This window comes from Brachycentrus maculatus, unplaced genomic scaffold (assembly GCF_059751285.1).
Source record: "Brachycentrus maculatus isolate JH-2025_06_01 unplaced genomic scaffold, ASM5975128v1 h1tg000115l, whole genome shotgun sequence".
NCBI lineage: Eukaryota > Metazoa > Arthropoda > Insecta > Trichoptera > Brachycentridae > Brachycentrus > Brachycentrus maculatus.
The window spans coordinates 2,460,426-2,479,993 of record NW_028280868.1 but is presented as its reverse complement, the minus strand read 5'-3'; the positions used below and the strand labels follow the sequence as shown (position 1 = coordinate 2,479,993).

The 19,568-nt window shown below is 34.5% G+C and overlaps 2 protein-coding genes across 2 annotated transcripts; one reads left to right on the top strand and one right to left on the bottom strand.

The window, feature by feature from the left end:
• LOC148309952 (uncharacterized) lies at window positions 1-7,064 on the top strand. The gene is made up of 5 exons (XM_088259291.1): window positions 1-242; window positions 329-1,025; window positions 4,640-5,227; window positions 5,320-5,500; window positions 6,128-7,064. Exons 1-5 carry the CDS (start codon window positions 216-218, stop codon window positions 6,273-6,275), a joined length of 1,641 nt encoding a protein of 546 aa, XP_088115417.1. The 5' UTR covers window positions 1-215; the 3' UTR covers window positions 6,276-7,064.
• Window positions 7,065-7,229: 165 nt separating this feature from the next.
• LOC148309951 (leucine--tRNA ligase, cytoplasmic-like) lies at window positions 7,230-19,375 on the bottom strand. The gene is made up of 12 exons (XM_088259281.1): window positions 19,258-19,375; window positions 17,970-18,182; window positions 15,769-16,143; window positions 14,521-14,765; window positions 13,528-14,426; window positions 12,639-12,897; window positions 12,199-12,563; window positions 11,227-11,498; window positions 10,391-10,651; window positions 9,608-9,820; window positions 8,565-8,793; window positions 7,230-7,578 (listed from the first exon to the last, which is right to left on the bottom strand). Exons 1-12 carry the CDS (start codon window positions 19,258-19,260, stop codon window positions 7,373-7,375), a joined length of 3,540 nt encoding a protein of 1,179 aa, XP_088115407.1. The 5' UTR covers window positions 19,261-19,375; the 3' UTR covers window positions 7,230-7,372.
• Window positions 19,376-19,568: the final 193 nt, after the last annotated feature.

The window sequence follows — 19,568 nt, the reverse complement described above, 5'->3', positions numbered from 1 at the left end:
GTTTCATTATTTTATATCTGCGTACTTGCAAGCTGAAACAATCTTCGGCTGAAACTGAAAAGGCATCGCGCCGGTTTTGCACCATTAGCAAAGTAATTTAAGTGTTGAACACTTTAAACGCAAAATTACTGCGCTAATATCTAGTCCATAAAGCTAGGCGCCGGCGTTTAGTTCGTGATACAACTATATTTTTTGTTAAACGTTTTCGTATAAATATGCCGCCTAAACGTGGAAATGCCAAGGTAACGTTTTTGTTTCATGTTCGCTGTTTTTTTCGTGTCGGAGTTTGTCTTGTTCGACGTTTTTTAGTGTATTTCTTTAATTTCAGCCAAAAGCCGAGAATGTGGTCGCGGAATTAGCCCAAGACGAAGTCGGTGACGCACCGGCGAAGAAAAGAGGCGCCAAAGGACCTAAAATTGTCGACGAGAAGCCGACAATCGAAAATAAGGAAGATGACAAGAATGGCGACGAAGAAGTTGCCAAGAACGGGAATACGAAGCGTGGTCGAAAAGCTAAAGGAAACGCCGATGCCAAAGTTGACAATATAGATTCTGAAATAGCGTCCGAATCTAAGAGCGACGAAGAGGAACAGAAAGTGCCGGCAAAACGTGGTCGGAAACCCAAGGACGCTCCGGCTGACAAGGCGCCGGCCGCCAAAAAGACGAAGCCGGCCGAAGATGCAGATACAGATCATTCCGAAGAAGCTGCCAATGGCGGCGACGGAGATGTCGCCGAGCCCGAAGTCGCGCCGAAATCCAAGAGGGGAAGGAAGCCCGCGGAGAAGAAAGAGCCGGAAACCAAAGCCGAGTCTAAAGCTAAGAATACCAAAGCCAAGAAAGGAAAAGATGCCGAAGTAGAGGAGCCCGCTGAAGAGCAGGAACCGGAAGCGGAGGAGGCAGAAACCAAGGCCCCGGCCAAGAGGGGGCGCGGAGCACCCAAGAAGGACAAGGCGCCATCCAAAGATGAGGAGAATGAGGGCGAACCCGTCGAGAAAGTGTCTGCCAAGAAGAGAGGAGCAAACAAAGGTACTGCCAAAGCGTGAAGTGCTCTCTTGTTACAAACACTTAACCATCTAATCTCAGCACTAATGTATAATTGTGCTCCAAAGTATTCATAAGTTCTTTATTTAATTTAGAAAGTATTTAAACTATCTTTTTTTGTGTTGACAAAAAATTAATTTGTGTGAATTTTTTAATGAATAAACGATTAATAATTTACCATTATTTCGTCTTTTCAAATTATTATTTTTTAAATCTACAAAGTGTGAGGATTTTTAATGTTAACAGTCCCGGGCAGATGCTGGTTTGGATTTATCTACCTATTTTAATTGTGCAACTTTACGGGAGGTAGAAAAGCAATATATTTACAGATATATGGGTTGAATATAAAAAGTTAAATTAAAACTATTATGAACATAGACATAAGCTTAATACTTTCAAAAATAGTTATATATTAGAAAGTAGTTAGCGTGTTTGGCTTCCGTCCCGGATTCATTAAATTTATTTAATATTGCCCGGACTGGTACCTAAAGTGCAGGATAACGCTTCATCGATACGATGCAATGCCCTACACACCATTGGGTGAGGATAAGGGTTAGAAGAACATCTTCACAAATAACTTTTGTTTGCTCTCTATGAAATTAGATATACCGGCTATGTATTACTAATAGTTGTTTTTATTTGAGTTTATTATTGGTAAAAAAATTACTTGTATCGTATATGTCGACCCTTTTCCAGAAAAAAACGCCTGTTAGGTAAGATCGTTATGTTTTTGTTAATCTACTCAAAATAAATATATGCATTATCTAAGAAGGCGTGTTTTACTGCAAAGATTTTTTTTAGATCAAGCATATATTTATTTGAGCTGATTTACTAAAATAAGATGATCTTTACCCAACCAGAGTATACAATTTTGTGGGAAAAAGGTTGACATACACGTTCTATTGCTTATCTAGAAGTATTCTAGGAAACATTTTTTTTCTCATATTTGACCTTAAATAAAAAAAAATCTATCGCTTTAAAAAAATTCTGTTAATACTTAGATAGTATTCAGAATAGAGAAATAAAGATTATTGATCCATAGAAGTTCTATGGCGAATTTACTCATACTTCGCATCAGATATAAATCTTATGTGACATGTTACTAGAAGAAGTATGTAGTTTGTTTAAATACAGGAAAACAAATAATAGACTAGGTATATAAATTTTGTTTGGACATTTGCTCAATTGTATCGGATATAATATTTTTACAGTTTTCCTGTTTTTTATCAAAATAAATATTTCTTGGTAAAAGACCCCTCCGGAGGGGCAATAAATAACCGAGATTTGACGCTTACAATTTATCAGGACATCTGACTTGATTTTATCTTGGTAATGGAATATATCAGCCGATTGCTCAATATTCAATGTGCTGTCCCCAACAGAATCTGGTTGTGCTTAAAATGGAGATATAATTACTTTGTTATGCAGCAATTGTCTTCATTTACAAAAAGTAGAAGCCCATAGCAAAAAGATGATTTTTAAAAATACTGTACTGTTTCTCATTTAGCAGAAATCGCTCACTCCTTTCAACAACGTCACATATCAAAAACTTAATTTTTCAGGAGATCGTTTTTAAAGTTTAAGAATATAATTAAATGTATTAAAAATAAATATCAAGCCACTCATTGAACTTTTTACTGTGCAACAGATCTTTTTAGGTAACACCTGAAGGTTTTTTCTCCATTTGAAAAATATATTGTATATTACAAAAAAAATTAAACAACACCTTTTCTTCAAAATGCAAAAACAACACTTTCTGCCCTGTATCGGGTAAATATTAAGTTTAAAAATGCCGCTTTTGCTGGGATATAGTACATTTTCTGGGCATTCCGAAAACATGCACATGTGAAAATTTACGATTTTTTATATGTCGCTCACTGCTTTCAAGAACGTCATAAATCAAAAATCGTCTATTTTCAGTTGTGCATGTTTTTGGAATGCCCAGAAAATGTACTTTATCCCAGCAAAAGAGGTATATTTTTAACTTAATATTTATCCGCTACAGGGCAGAAAGGGCTGTTTTTGCATTTTGAAGAAAAGGTATTGTTTTATTATTTTTTTTAAGAATAACTAAATATTTTTAAATGGAGAAAAAAATCTTCCGGTTTTACCTAAAAAGATCTGTTGCACAGTAAAAAGTTCAAAAAGTGACTTGATATTTATTTTTAATATATTGTATTATATTTTTAAAGTTTAAAAACGTTCTCCTGTAAAATCAAGTTTTTTGATTTATGACATTCTTGAAAGGAGTGAGCGATGTGATGTTGTTGAAAGGAGTGAGCGATATATCTTCCTCTTTTATTTTATTTAAAAAAATAGCACTGTTGACTTTTTAATTTGTTGTGGTAACGCTTCAGGAATTACACTTTCCTAGACAAATCTTGCAAGGAATGTAGCTATAACTGTTTGGGTGTCATATCAATGACATAAAATAAAAATAAAATATATATACAGCTCATTAAAGCCCTAATTTTATCCATGTTTGAAGATTAAGTAATCATTCAAAACTGGTAGTGTATTAGTGTACTGTTGGGATGACAAATGGCAAACTAATTCCTATATTTATTATGCAAAATTTAACACATTGAAATATTGGGGTGGTAATGAATGCTGCAATATGGTCTGAACCATTGCCAAGAACAAAACGCTGTTGATGCATGGCATAATACTCGGAAAAAAACTCATCAGCATAAGTTATTTAAGTGGCTTTTGTTGTCAACATGGTAGGTTGCTGGATTTTGGTTTTAAAGTGCTTGCTTTTTATTTTAACCCTCTTTTTTTGCAAGTCAACATGCTGATGACAGCAAATCACTTTCCTTTTTATACACTCTGTCGCCAGTGCCTGCAGGTCTTCTCTGTTATCGGCAAGAAGCACAGCATCGTCATCATTCGTTTAGCTCCAAAGGTTCAACCTTTCAGTTTTTTCATGCAATTGTCTATATGTAGATTAAATTAATTTATTGGATTATACATAAACTATATTCATTAGCTGAGAGCGATATATCATGGTATATTAAGTGTCTCAATGGAAAAAGCATCTTATACGAAGGAAATATGGAAGTACTTGGGCATTCAACAACTTACAACCTCCCATTGGCTAGCTTATTGCCTGAATTCTTTGAAGTTGTAAATAAAGCGTATCTAATGAATATCCAGATTTCCCATATTCTCTTCATATAAAAATATGTTTCATTTCTGAAGCAACATCGTAAATAATATTATTATGTATGATACATATAATTGTTCTTGAATTTCTTTTTTTTTAAAGTATTTCCAATAACAATGTTACTCACAGATCATATCAAATTCAATTGTTGTAATTTAATGTTTCGGCATTCATTGTGGTATAACATGATTAAATTAAAAATAAAACACTTGTTTTATACCACTTGAGTTTTATATTTTATTACTAGTTTCAGAAGCTACACATGCTTTCATCAACAGGTATAAATATAAAATGTTTTATGAATTTATTAAGAGTTTATATTTATACCTGCAGATGGGCATCTGTAGCGTCTGAAACTAGTCGTAATAAAATACAAGCGGTTTAAAACAAGTATTTTATTTTTAATTTAATTAATTTGTTCATAAACTTGTAGCGGAAAATGAGCCAGCTGCTAAAAGAAAGCCCGCCAAACCACTTTTAAACAAGGCATCCACAGAATTCCACAACACCGACTTTAGTTGTTCTAAAACCACAGAGTCTGGAAAAGAGTGGAACTTTAAGATCTCCAGTTGGAATGTTGACGGCATTCGGGCCTGGGCAAACAAAGGTGGATTGGAATACATAAATCACGAAAAACCCGATATACTGTGTCTGCAAGAAACCAAGTGTTCTCGGGACAAGTTGCCTTCTGAAGTGGCTTCGGTGCCCGGGTACCATCCATACTGGCTGTCTGGTCAGCAGGAGGGCTACGCTGGCGTCGGCATCTACACCAAGAAAATGGCAATGGCCGTTACGTACGGACTCGGTGATGCATCTTTAGATGAAGAGGGTCGCATTATAACTGCGGAATACGAACAGTTCTACTTGATTTGCACCTATGTTCCCAACGCGGGTCGTGGGTTGATCACTTTGCCCAAGAGGCTTCAATGGAACGAGATATTCAGAAAGTATGTGAAGTCTCTCGATGCTAAGAAACCTGTAATTATATGCGGGGACATGAACGTGTCTCATCTTGAGATTGGTAAGTAACCGGTTATTGTTTTTGTTCTCGTATCAGATTTGTACAAAATTTATGTACCTATTACTGTATTGTCAATCTGAATGATGTTTTAGATCTAGCAAACCCTAAGTCAAACAAGAAAAATGCTGGTTTTACCAAAGAGGAAAGAGAAGGAATGACTGATTTGTTGGGCGATGGTTTTGTGGACACCTTCAGAAAATTATACCCTGATCAAACTGGGGCATATACATTCTGGACTTACATGAGCAACTGCCGAACCAAAAATGTTGGATGGTAAGTGGCACTTATTACAGTTGTAAAAAATTCCCAAGTAATATGTATTCATATAAATATTTTTCTCCCTAAGACTTTCTCTGCCCTCAGTGGTGCATATGACACTGCATTGTATCGTGAATATCATAAAAATTGTGATGTTGCTTCACAAAATTTATATAAAATATATTATAGACAATTAAATATTCAAATTATAAATAAAACATTTTATCTATCGATAAAGGATATTGAAAAATACACTTTATTATTAAAAACTGGAAGTGTGCTAAATGAAAGTTAACCACTTTTTACTCACTCTCAACACGTGACTAAAATTCTTGTAAAAAATACATAATATGTAATAAAAAACTTATCAGCCTTTGAAATGTATACAACATTAAATTGGACTTTTGTACATTATCAAATATAAAATAAAAAATGTATGATTTTTTTGCTCTGTTTGATGAATATTTTGATCTAGTTGTGAAATGGCAATATATAAAAAACAATCCAATATTCAGAGTCAAAGTATTTTTTTTATATGTTATATAGTAATGTATTTATATGCCATGTGAACCTTAAGGCTTGCACACTTCACCTCATGATTTGGAATAAAGATAAATCAATTAATATTTTCTATCATTCCAGGAGACTAGATTACGCAATAGTTTCTGAACGCTTCATGTCAGCAGTCTGCGACAATGTTATTCGAAGCCAAGTATTTGGAAGCGACCACTGCCCTATCACATTGTTTCTGCATCTGAATGGACGGGAAAAAATATCTGATGATGCTTAAATTGACTCGGAAATCACTTGTTTCCATTCTTTTTTTTATTGTTTAAATCTAAATTTAGTATTGCATGGAGTCTGGTTCTCCTGCCACTTTTTAAACCATTCCTATTCAATTTTAAATTAAAATAAAACTATTACTAAATAAGATATGTTGCTAAATAATTAATGTTGAGTTGAAATATGATAATTTTAATTTTTAAGAACTTTGAATTTTGTTTGTAACTGCTTAAAAAAAATTATATCATGTTATCGGCTGAACCTGTAAAATGTAAAACCCCGCGGAGCTTACATCACACAGAGGCAAAGTGTCATATCGGGTTTCCTGATGTTGACTATTACTTGTGAAAATGTGCCCCTATTTTGGGCAGTCCGGAAACAGTTCCTCGAAGCTCCACAATCCTGTACACTCGTGTATATTATGGAGCCTGGAGATCCGCCTTCTTCCGACACCTCTATATATAACCACTGAGCATAATTTATCAATTTGAAAATCACACTTTCTTATGTTCCATACATATGTAGGAATACGATAAAGTGTTTTTTGCAGTCATCAAATGTCATCTGTTAGTTAAATTATTATGATTTTGCTATCTTCCACACATTAAGCCCTGATGGAGTCAACACTGTGGATTAAGCCAACAATGTAATGTTCGAAAAAAAATCACTAATTGATTTTTACTTCATTGTCTCAAAGCTCTTTGCTATTAATATAATTTTTGTTTTTTAAAACATTGTAATTAATATAACCACATTTTTTATTGAAAAGAAATAAATAAAATTTATTTAAAAAAAAGTATTCATAAATTATTTTAATAGGGATTGAAAAGTATCTTGAGAAAAAAATGCAATTGTTTCCACTTTATTATTTATTACTTTTTGTTTTAATACAGGTAAGGGTATAATTAAAATTATATAGGGTAGGTATTTATAATTTCACAAATGAAAAAAAAAACAAAAATATTTTAAATTCTTTTATTATAATAAATTAATTAAATAATTTCAATCCACTTGAGAATATTACCAAATAAAGGCAATAAACAGTTTTTGTTTCTATATAATATAAATATGTAATTCAGTTATGCATAGGAAAATAAATAGTACTTATCCATAGGTATACACAATTTTTGAACCTAAGTCAACACGTTTGTTACCATCTTGAATTGTAATTTTGCTATTTTCGATGTTCACTGATAAGACAGCATTGGCTGGTATAACTGTTTTCCCTTTGAGAGGATTTTCAAAAGATGGTAACTTCCGCGGGCCAGCCATAGGATCATCAAACCTCCACAGCTTTAAGCTGTTCGGATCTGAAAATTTACAATTATATCAAGAGACCAATCATAAATAAAAACATTTTATAAGAATCTTAAAAAAGGACCATTATTTCTTGGAGAAGATAAAACAAATTAGATAACACATTTGTGTTATCTAATTTGGGAGCTAGGGAAAGAATGGTGACATTTAACAAAAGCAGTAATTTGGCAAGAATTGCAATATTTCACAAAAGCAGTAATCTAGAAACCATGGCAAGAATTGTAATATTTCACAAAAGCGATAATCTAGAAACCGTGGCAAGAATTGTAATATTTCACAAAAGCAGTGATTTAGAAACCATGGCAAGAATTGTAATATTTCACAAAAGCAGTAATTAAGAAACCATGGCAAGAATTGTAATATTTCAAAAAAGCAGTAATTTAGAAACCATGGCAAGAATTGTAATATTTCACAAAAGCAGTGATTTAGAGAGACTATGGCAAGAATTGCAATATTCCACGAAAGCTGTAATCTAGAAACCATGGCAAGAATTATAATATTTAACAATAACACAGAAACCATGGTAAGAATTGTAATATTTCACAAAAGCAATCATTTCAAAACTAGGGAAGAATTGTAATATATCACAAAAGCAGTAATTTAGAAGCCATGGCAAGAATTTTTTAATTATCCACAAATACAGTAATTTGGGAACTATGCCAAGAGTTGTATCATTTCAAAAAGGGAGAATTATGGCAATAATAGAAAATAAATGAATTAAAAACAGTAATTTGGGAACTACAGCAAGAGTTGTACTTCACCAAAACAGTAATTTGGGAACTATAGCAAGAATCGGTACTTCACAATAGCAGTAATTTGGGAACTATGGCAAGAACTGTAACACTCACAAAAATAGTAATTTGGGAACCTTGATAAGAGTCAAAAAAATTAACAAAAGCAGTAACTGGCTCAAAAGGCTGGTTTCAAAATAAAAAAGTCTTTCTCTTACTTTGAGATCCAAATTAGTAAATTTATTTACCTTTTATGGATTTGCAGTCCTTGGCTATTTTGATCATGATCTTATTTGCGATGTCTCCATTAGAAACCAATATTTCTTTGCTGAACAGTCCGCTGAGAGGAGTGGAGTTGATGCATTCCACTTTGATTCCGGGAGTTACCGAGAAGGTTATGTGAGGCAGGCCAGGACAGCAATCTTCCTTAGTCTTGTCTGGAGCCTCATCAGTATACTTGACATCAACTTCTTCAACCTAAAATTTATTTTAAAAAAGTATATAGTATAAAATCTAATAGTTACAACTAAATATATGGAGTCGCCAAAAGAAGGATGAAAGACAGAATGCAATCTCTCAGATGAACGTGCGGCAAAACAATGTATGAAAGATAGGTGTTCATAAAGTGAGACAAGGAAAGAATCCAGGGCTGAGAAAAGCATTATCGATAAAATTAAGAAAGGTCTGCTGAGATGGTTTGGACATATGAGGCGAGAACCGTAAAACAAATTTATGTGGCAAATGTAGTTGGAAATAGGAGCAGAGGAAAAATTGCATATAGTTAGGTCAGGAGTCAAAATAATGTGCGAGTATGTATGAGGAGATGCATGAATGTGGAAGAGGCGAAGAATGTTCGCAAAAACAGTGGTGTGGTGTTTTAATTCTACTACAGGGGTAGGCAGAGAGAATTAAACACAAAATCTCTAGTTTTTCACGCCACGGTGTATTTATTTGGAACTATCAGAAGCTATTTCTCCGATTTTTGCACATTGTTTTGGTGAAAGTGGAAAATATTTTATGAGAGATATCAGTTTTTTTTTTTAACATGTGACATTAGTGTTACCATTACGCAAAATATTATTAAAAATAAAATTGCGGCTCCAAAGGCTGGTAAATTTAAAGGGCACCAGCACGCAAACTAAAGATCCAAGATAGGGATGATACGATGGACATATAAAAATTCTGAGCCCATAGTTATTACATTTGATATTGATATTCTCATTTTTAAAGTCCAGTTGTAGTAAATACATATCACCGGGAGGGAAAGGTTAATAAATGTTATGAAACTTACATCAAGTGTGTTTGCCAAATAGCCTGCATTTTCTTTAAGTATTTTGGCCTCGTCAAATTCCATGGTGAGAGAGAGTGCCTGAACACCCTTTTCAGCCATTTTATCTCTTGTCGCTTGTACAAATGGCATGACTCTCTTCATATACTTCTTAAGGATCTCTATCTTCCCCAATTCTGCCGACAACACTTTATTTTCTGGTAGGCCCTTATTTTCCTGAAAAAAAATTCCAAACATTTTACAGATGTCTTGTAAAAATTATTCAAGTAAGAACCAGGATGGGAAAATGGCAATACCCGAAAATAGGTAAAAATATGAAGATAATATCGGTTCACTGATAATTATAAAGGTTTCAAAAAGTAAATATCACGGCCACAAACGGTTTGTCAATATATGCATATGTGTAATGCACTACTTGTCCTTACACAATTAAAATTACCAACATGTGTGTTTCAGTTTTATAACCAGTATTTTTATGTATGTACAATGTTCTTGCTAGAACTGTTAAAAGCCCTGCAAATACCCAGACTTCCATATTCTTCTCCATCTATGTTGAGATATCAAAAATGTTAAATAAGTGGAGAAAACCAGATTTGTGACCAAGTATTTGGACACTCATCATGTTGTAATATTTTATCTCTTATATGTATTTATGTTGAAAGTAACAAAGCTACCTTTCTGTAAATTTTGTCACAAAAAGTGCTATAGGTTTGTCAAATAATTTAACATTGACCGTTGGTAATGCGAGCTCTAGTGAGAACTGTATATGTATCATAAAATACTTACATCAAACATTTTCTTCATAAGAGTAAGTACAGCGCCTTGCCATGGAGGGAAAGTTTTTGCCACCCAGACAGTTGCCCTGTCTGGTTTTTCAGGAACAGGCGGAGCTTCCCCTTTGGATTTGTTGGGTTTTTTGACGGCCATGTAATTTTTCAAGAAGACTCTGAATGAATGCGCTGTTTCCATCAAATAACTACTCGCCTTCATTTCAATTTCGCATATCTCACCAGCCACTGGCCAGCTCGCTTTAACAATACTGGTTTTCTGTAATACAAACAAGTATTTATTTATTTCATCACACATAATTACAATTTAAAATTTACAATCCTGTGTCCTCACAGTATTTTCCAGTACCGAGGGCATATTTCACAATACATGTTTAACCTTTTTCGGCACTGATCGTCCAAAAATTACACAAGATCCGAAGGAAGGTGCCAAAACACCCCAGTTCATATTTGCATGGAAATCGTAGTACGCAGCTCGCAACAAGTACCAACTCGCCGCCAGCTGAGTCATAGGTGCCACGTCCGTCGCAACAGACCGTCAAGCACCGACTGAATGCGGCCATCCGATAAGTGAGAGGCCAGAAATCGGATCAAACGAAAGCAGACTAGTCTAGTTGTCTAGCTCTCTTTATGTACCACATTTATTAGAGCGAAAGACAAAAATGTTTTTTGATTTATTTGAAACCTTTTTTTTATATAACAGGCTTTCGTTTTAATGGAACCCCACCCCTCCCCCAAATTAATCCGTTATATTGAGGTTTAACTGTATTATTATTATCTAACTAACCGAGGCTTATAATGTCATCATTTATACGAAAATAGTTTATTACTAACATTTCCTAGAAGACCCCAAACATGTTCAGAAACATGTGGGCAGATTGGAGACATCAATAATGCTTGCACGCTGATGAACTGTAAAATGAGGTCCACATTCATTGCGTCTGATCCACAGAGCTCCCTGTATTTATCTCTGGTGGCCTGCAGCTCGAAGAATCCAGTTTTCAGAGCCTCTTTGAACAACATTTTTTCATAATTTTCTTCAGTCTCTTTTATTTTCATATTCATTTCGCTGATAAACACTTTATCATGGAAAGTATTTGCAGGACCTGAAAGGGTAATGTCAAATATTACTTTTGTATTTTTATTATTCTATTGTGTTTCGATGCATTCTGCATCATTTTCAAACACCGCGGAATGCATCAAAAGACGTGTCACAATAGATTTAAGAAATGGTGGGATTTACCAAGTAAAACTTAAAATTAAAATTGGATAGATTTTGCCACTAAGTGCCTGCCGAATCAATTAATGAAGTTTAAATATTTACATAGCAAATTATATACCGAGGACTTGTATAAACCAGGGGTGATCAAAACATTGATTGCAGAGTCATTTGATTAAACATTAGTTTGTGAATTTGTTCAAAAATATTTCCTTGACAACATATCATATATTGAACACAAAGAACTGCTCCAGATGTTAGGGTATAATTTAGAATGGACTCGCTCGCAACACCATTTTTAATTTAAGTTTTACTTGGTGAATACTATTGTTTCTTAAAATCGATTGTGACACGTGTTTCGATGCATTCAGCACCATTTTCAAACACAAAAATAATGCAGAATGCATCGAAACATTTACTAATATAGATTTTAAGAAATAGTGGTATTTATTTACTAAGTAAACCTTAAATTAAAAATGGATAGATATTTGGTAATAAGGTGTCTACCGAATCAATTAATGATCTAAAAATTTTACCACTTGTGTTTTCGACAACAGTAAGTTTAAAAAAAAAAAAAAATTACACACCTTTGCGAAGAGCCTTCTTATTCTCCAACATCTCCTTGACCCACTCAATAAAGGTATAAAGTCTGAGTATTCCGGCATCAGCATTGCTTTCGACAAAATTGGCATCTTCGACAGAATCTCCCGCATCGGCCAAACTGAGTCTCGTGCCGTCTGCGCTGAATTTCTTGACGGCTTCATAGAGCGTTAAGAAATTGCCTTCGGACTTGGACATCTTAGCGGAGTTTAGCATCAAGTGCCCATTTGCTCTTATCCCTTGGGGCCACATGTTCTCTTGACCGGGCCAGATAGCGCAATGATTGTAGATATAGTACGTTAGATGGTTTTGTATTAAATCTTTCCCCGACACCCTCAAATCCACCGGGTACCTTAAAAAAGAAAAGGTTAACTATCTATGCATTTACCATAGAGACATAACAAAAATTTAATAATGTTGGCCTTACCAGAAGTTAAATTCCCGCTTCATAATGTTGAGAGCTTCTTTGGAAATTTTACTCTTTGGTGGGAATTTACTGTCTTTAAAGAAAATGTAGTCCCAAACTTCAGGAGTCATTTCCTCCGGTTTGATATTGAATTGGTTCGGTTTGCTGCCATCGAAAGTGTTTCCTTGGAGCATGTGAGCCACCGTGTAATAAGCCATGTATATCGTAGAGTCGGATAGTGACTCAATCAGCCACATTTCATCCCAAGGTAATTTGGTACCTGTTTTAAATAAAAAGTACACAAATATTTACTGCCTAAAAAAATTCAAGATTTCAAACTTCCTAAAATTAATTCTCATAAAAATTTGAAATATAGAAAAAATAATATTTTTACATACGCTTCGACTACAAAATAAAAATTATGTTAATAATGTTATAATTACAAAATAATGTTATAATTTTTTTTAAATTTTAAACCCTTATCTACACCCGATGGTGCATAGGGCACTGCATCATATAAATACAGTGTTATTTTGATTGTAAACACACAAAGAAAAGGTGATCAGCCCTCCGCTTCAGGTACCAGTCCAGGGTAATATTGAATAAATATCAAAGTGAAAAAAATCACTTATATTTATTTGACCCCCCCCTCTGAGAATCGAACCCGGTACCTATTTACCTATAACTTAAAACAACTTTGTTTTAAAATCGCCGTATACTGATATACCAGGTGAATTCATAAGTCTTTTCCAGTTTCACTAAGAGATAACGCCACCGAACAGTATGCAGCGAATGAATTTGACACTACGTCAGTTTCTTTACCACAAAAACTTATGCATACACATGGTATAGTGTCATAAAATTGGATACCACAATGTTAGTGCTTCAAATATAAGTTATATTTATTTACCTAGTCCGTATGTCCTGGAACAAGCATGTTCACGTAACCAATTCAGAGATGCGGTAAAATTCCTTCTCACTTCATCATGAAAAGTGTTCATATTAGCCAGAGATTTCTCGGCTTGTGCCTTCCAGTCCGGTTCACCGTAATTCAAATACCATTGATTACACAGAGCCACCACACATTCATCTCCTGACCTCGAAACGATACGTTTTTCAGGCTCAAAGTATATAACAGCTTCGGAACTATCTAAAAGCTTCTTCTGCAAGTCTTTTTTAACATCCTGGATTTTCTTTCCTTTGAATTCTCCTACGAGCATCACCCCATCGTAGAAACTTTTCAAATAAACCATTTCTTTAGCTTCTAAGAGTTTTTCTTTATCATTTTGGCTCTGTATCTTAAGTTTATCATAAACGGTAACAGCTGATAAGTCTCCGAAATCTGGTACGTCTATTATAGGCAAGGGATTAAACGGAAGAACCATTTCATCTTTGATGCCGTATTTTTGCCTAAATGGCTCCTTCTTCTTTAGATCTACGAGTGCGGCGTAATCATCCGGGGAATCGGACGGGACACTTGTGACTACTCCGGTTCCTTTATCCTCCTTGATTGTCAACATTGGCAAAGTGTATATAACCGAATGAGGTGTCAATGGAGACTTTAGCGGTAATCCCAATATATCCTGACCAATTAAGTTAGCAATAATGTCCACCTTGCCCTCTTCCGCTGTAAACCCTTGATAGGACATGTTTCTAGCGGAACGTGCGGTACAGATAAAAATATGGTTGGTGATAGTTTTGAATGCGATATACTTCATGTCGGGTCTCACCCAACAGTTGGTTTGTCCGTACATAGTCTCTGGACGGAGTGTTGCCGCCACAAGGAACACATCCTTATCACTTACCGAACTAAAAATAGTCATAAAATTATTAATATAAGCAAAAACTTTAGTTTTCACTATGCACTAATTCAAAGTTAAGATCACGAATCATTTTGAATTACCTCAGCAGTTTAGGATACGGTTTTTGAAGCTGCATTTTGATTAAAGTGTATTCTTGGGGACCGACGCCTTCTCCCGAGCTACGATCATGGTCCATGCAAGGCTGGCCGTCTTTAGGTGAGAATATTGTGTGTCGTTTTCCATATTGGACCTTATTTCTCGCTTTCAGGTGAAGGAATTGCCAACGCACAAACGAATCGAAAAATGGGTTCGCATCAGTTGTTATAAATGTGCGACGCCAATCTGTCTGCAAAAATACAGATTATTGATGTAAATGAAACATGTTGATCTAAAAAATGCATAAAATGAAATAATGTTAATACTACAACCACCAATATCGGCTGCATATCTTGAAACATACTAGACTCATGTTCTAAATATGTAATGATAAATAAGTGATTGTAAAAATAATTATAAGGTTTTCAGTGTTGTAAGTCAGAATAATCTGATTCTATACTTCGTCTTCAAAACTTTATCTGCACCCGTTTGCGCGCTGCATCATATAAACGCAGTGTTATCTTGATTGTTAACACACGAAGGAAGAATGATCAACCCTCCGCTTCAAGTACCAGTCCAGGGTAATAATGAATAAATATATGAGTTCAAAAATCCCTTGTATTTATTTTACCCCACCCTGGGAATCGAGCCCAGGACCTCCAGTGAGGTAGCCGACCATTATACTACGGAGGCGATTCTATACAGGCAACTTATACACACACACAAACATAAATGTATGTGTGTACTTAAAATTTAATAACACTTTGTATGATACCCTTTAAATTTACCAGCCATAGGAGCCTGCCATTTTAGCTAATGGTAACAATAAATGTCACAAGGCAAAAAAATATATAATATTTCCCATAATTTTTCACCTTTATCAAAATAATGTGAAAAGCTTTGTACGATCAAAGAAATAGCTCCTAGGTATAAAGTTAATTGTAGTTATTACATATTTTATTATTGTATTATCATTCCTATCGAAAACCTTTCTCGACTAAATTAAACGAACCTCAACAAAATCCTTAATATATGATATGCACACACAAATAATGAACTCATGTTTTTCCCAGATTAGACCACCGAAGTGTGGTACAAACAAATCTTGCGAAATAGTGCAACCTATTGTGACAAAACAAAAGACTTACAATAAAAAATGTTTATCGCTGGTGAATAAATTTTTTATTTATTTATTTTAATACTAACTTCTCAGCACATACACAAAACGGTTTTAAGGGATGATTGCCACTTACATGAATACCAAATTCATTCAGATCTTGAACGGCTAACGGCGGGAAGTAATGAAGCCAATACTCTGCATCAGCAAAAGGCTTAATTTCATCATCAGACAGTCCTAAACTCTGCATGATCTGCCACTGATACTTGGCAGAGCCCGCTTTCGCAACCGCTTTGCTCTTTTTCCCTTTACTCTTATCCTTTACGACAACATCGTCAACCTGCTCGCTGTCGACATTTTCCTCTTCATCAGGGAATACCGGAGGGCATCCGAAGGTCTCCATTTCCCTCTTCAGCTTGTCGGCACAAGCCTTTATGGGCATTCCGGTGCAATGGAACCCAAAAGGGAACAAACATTTCTTTCCTTTTAACCGATTGTAACGAACACCAAACTAAAATTAAAAAATGTACATTGTTTCATAGATATTTATGGTATTTTATTAAAAAAAAGTGTTATATATAAACTTTTTTACAATATAGCAATTTTATCAGAGTAAATATATCTTAATATTTAAAGTTATCATAGAAAGGTTTCAACAAAACTAAATTAACAATATTTTTTTCTATCACTATTACTAAGTATTTTTATCAAAATTATTACATGTAACCAATTTGTGCATTGTTATAAAGCGCTATATTTATTTTTTTATTTTTTTACAAAAATGTTAATAAAATTAGTATATAACCACTCACCGAGATTTTTACGTCTACCGGTTTCGAGACGTACCCGTCTCTTCGTCAGGACAATCACTAACACAGCATGCAAACAATACTACCCTTCACCACCATAGCACCATTTACACACTCAAAACTACACAAAATGTCTAACACATGCGATTTTTGGTCGACCCGAAGACCAACATGCACTATAGTTTTCAATACAGACATGCGTTACGAGCCGAGGTTAAACGTATATTAGAATTAGACTAGGAATCGAATCTACTTATATACTTGTAGGATGAGAGGAGTGGGGGGGGTTCGAATTGGATATTGACGAATCGTGTTTAATCGATGTCGAATCAAACAATGGACTATATGTAAAATTAATAATGGTTATATACTAATTTTATTAACATTTTTGTAAAAAAATAAATAAGTAAAAATGACCACAAAGTAAATGCTTTAAATATTAATAATATTGAGAAAACGCTATATTTATATTAACAATATAAATATCGCTGTAAATTCTCACCATTCGCCGTCAATAAACAGCAAATAACTGTTGCTTCAATTGCCTGTGTAAATGTTCAATTGGTCACTTTAAAAACATAAAAGTGACATTGAAATTGTCCATTATATTTATCATTTTCAGGGCCTTTTAGTCATCATACGAGGCTATTAACGCTTCGTTGTTGGGCGGTGTTTTCAACATCGACCCTAATTATACTCAGACAGTCTGCCGCCCGACTCTCAGTATACTAATCACAAGTGACCGCAATCCCAATTTCAATCTGTACAATGTTTTTTGCATCTCTCGCGCTCTACCAAAAGTAAGCAAATAGAATGCTTATAAGCATCTACCGCTCTCTACTAACAATATGTAAACGACGCGTTTAAGCATTTCCTGTAAAAAGCAACATCTACAGAATCTCTGGGGGTGTTTCGTGTTTTATCGTAAGTAGTCATTAACCTTACCCTCCCGGTGATATGTATTTATTACTACAAGAGTTTAAAATAGAATATCAATATAAAATATAATCAATACGGGCTCAGAATATTTTGCACTCCTCCGTAATACTATTACGTGTTACATAAAAGTATTATAATATGAAGTTATTTATTTGCAGCGACGGAAATAAATAAATTGTACAATAAATCGGGGATAGAACCACCAATACACAGACGTTTCTTAGAGTATGTGTGCGTGCCGCACTTTACGTACACGCGCACGCGGCTTCATAATGTTTCGGATGACCTCATTTTAGTTGCGTGCAAGACTTCGTCTGTGATGGATGTATCGCTACACTAGCTGAGGCGGATACTTACGATGTATTTATTTTTTAGGTACTTATCTTATATTTTTAGATATATTTCAACTTCAACTATAGTCCATAAAAGCAACATTTAGGAATATTCACATTTTTTCCATTTTTAATCACATTTTCATATGGCATACAAAATACATATCACCGGAACGCGCAGAAGTTTTTATCATCGTAAGGGAAGGATTAATAAGAAGAAACTAACCTGCAAATTAAAAAATACAGTTCATACTTACTTCGCATTTGGAAAGAGAAAAGGTGTGCCCCAAATGTAATCTTCCATTCATATAGGGAAATGGAAATGTACAAAAGAACTTGGAAACATTCTTATCCGCAGTTTGTGGAGCATCCTCATGATAAACTTTCTCATCCACCCACCTCTTCTGGACCTCTTTTTCTATCTTTTGCAAGTACTCCACTTTGAATGTGCCTTTCCTATCCAGGGCGGCCTGAGAAATAGAAAAAATGCATTTATTTACACAATTATTATTTCACTGCAATAAAACATTCTCTTCACTCCAAAAAAAAACCTGAGCATTAAGTGGTACTGCTATATGGGAATAGAAATGGGGGAGGAACAGTTGGTACTAGTAATTTAGAAGAGGTAAACGAGAATAGCCTTAATAGAATTTGTCCGCCTCCGTAGTGTAATGGGTCAGCATGCTCGGCTACCGTACTGAAGGTCCGGGGTACGATTCCCGGGAGGGGGGAGGGGTCAAATAAATAAAAGTGATGTTTTCACTCTAATATTTATTTAATATTACCCTGGACTGGTACCTGAAGCGGAGGGCTGATCACCTTTCCTTCATGTATTAACGATCAAGATAACACTGTGTTTAAATGATTCAGTGCCTTATGCACCATTGGGTGCGGATAAGGGTTAGAAGAAAGGAGAATAGAATGATGGCTGAAGCGATCCATTCTCATAATTGTATAAGCTTGTGTAAGACTGTGTTTATCAATAAAATATTTTCAATTCTGGAAATTTGAGTTTCTTAAAATTTTAATTTAATCATATTAAAATAATGATTATTTTAATGGCTTTTTTACTAACTCAGCCTATATAGATAATAGGTGTTTCTTAAATTTTATATGCCCATGTGGGAATCAAAACACAGAAGAATTTGGGAGGGAATTCTTTTCCACAGTTTGCAGCGAATGATAAAATTTCACATCTACCCTATGTCATCCAGATTTCTTTTCCTTTCTAAAAAGTTATTTTTAACTTAAAATTACCATGATCCAAGATAGATAATTTGGCGATATCAAGGAAAGCTTGAATGGCCTAAACTAAAACATCTATTATGAAGGAGATTTTTGGTATCCAAATAAATAAATATAAAATTCAAGGAATAATAAATAATCGGCGCATTATTATGGGAGGGGATCTAATACACATGCCGCATTGTTGAAATGTACAAAAAATTACTAAGAATCTGATGCAATACTTGAGGGTTTTAAACCTATTACAGACATCACATCTTTAAAAATTATGTGAATAATTTTTTTAAGGAGGTCACTTACCATTTTTCGCAGAGTTTAATATAAAAAAAATAAACTTAAAAAAACAATATTTTCACACGTGTGAAGTCTAAAATAACCAAAATCAGACACCGGTGACAGCTAGTGACAGCGAAGCACCGATACCATAGATACTTGACAACAGATACAAAGATATCCTTTTATAAACTATTTAAACTTATCTGTAGAACGGAAAAAAATATAATTGAAATGAATGACAGTTTTGTGTGGTCAAAATCAGTTTTGTATAGAAAAATGGCGCCCCTAGGAATTCCTGTCTATCTGTACGTAGGTTTGGTTGTTGCTTAGGTACT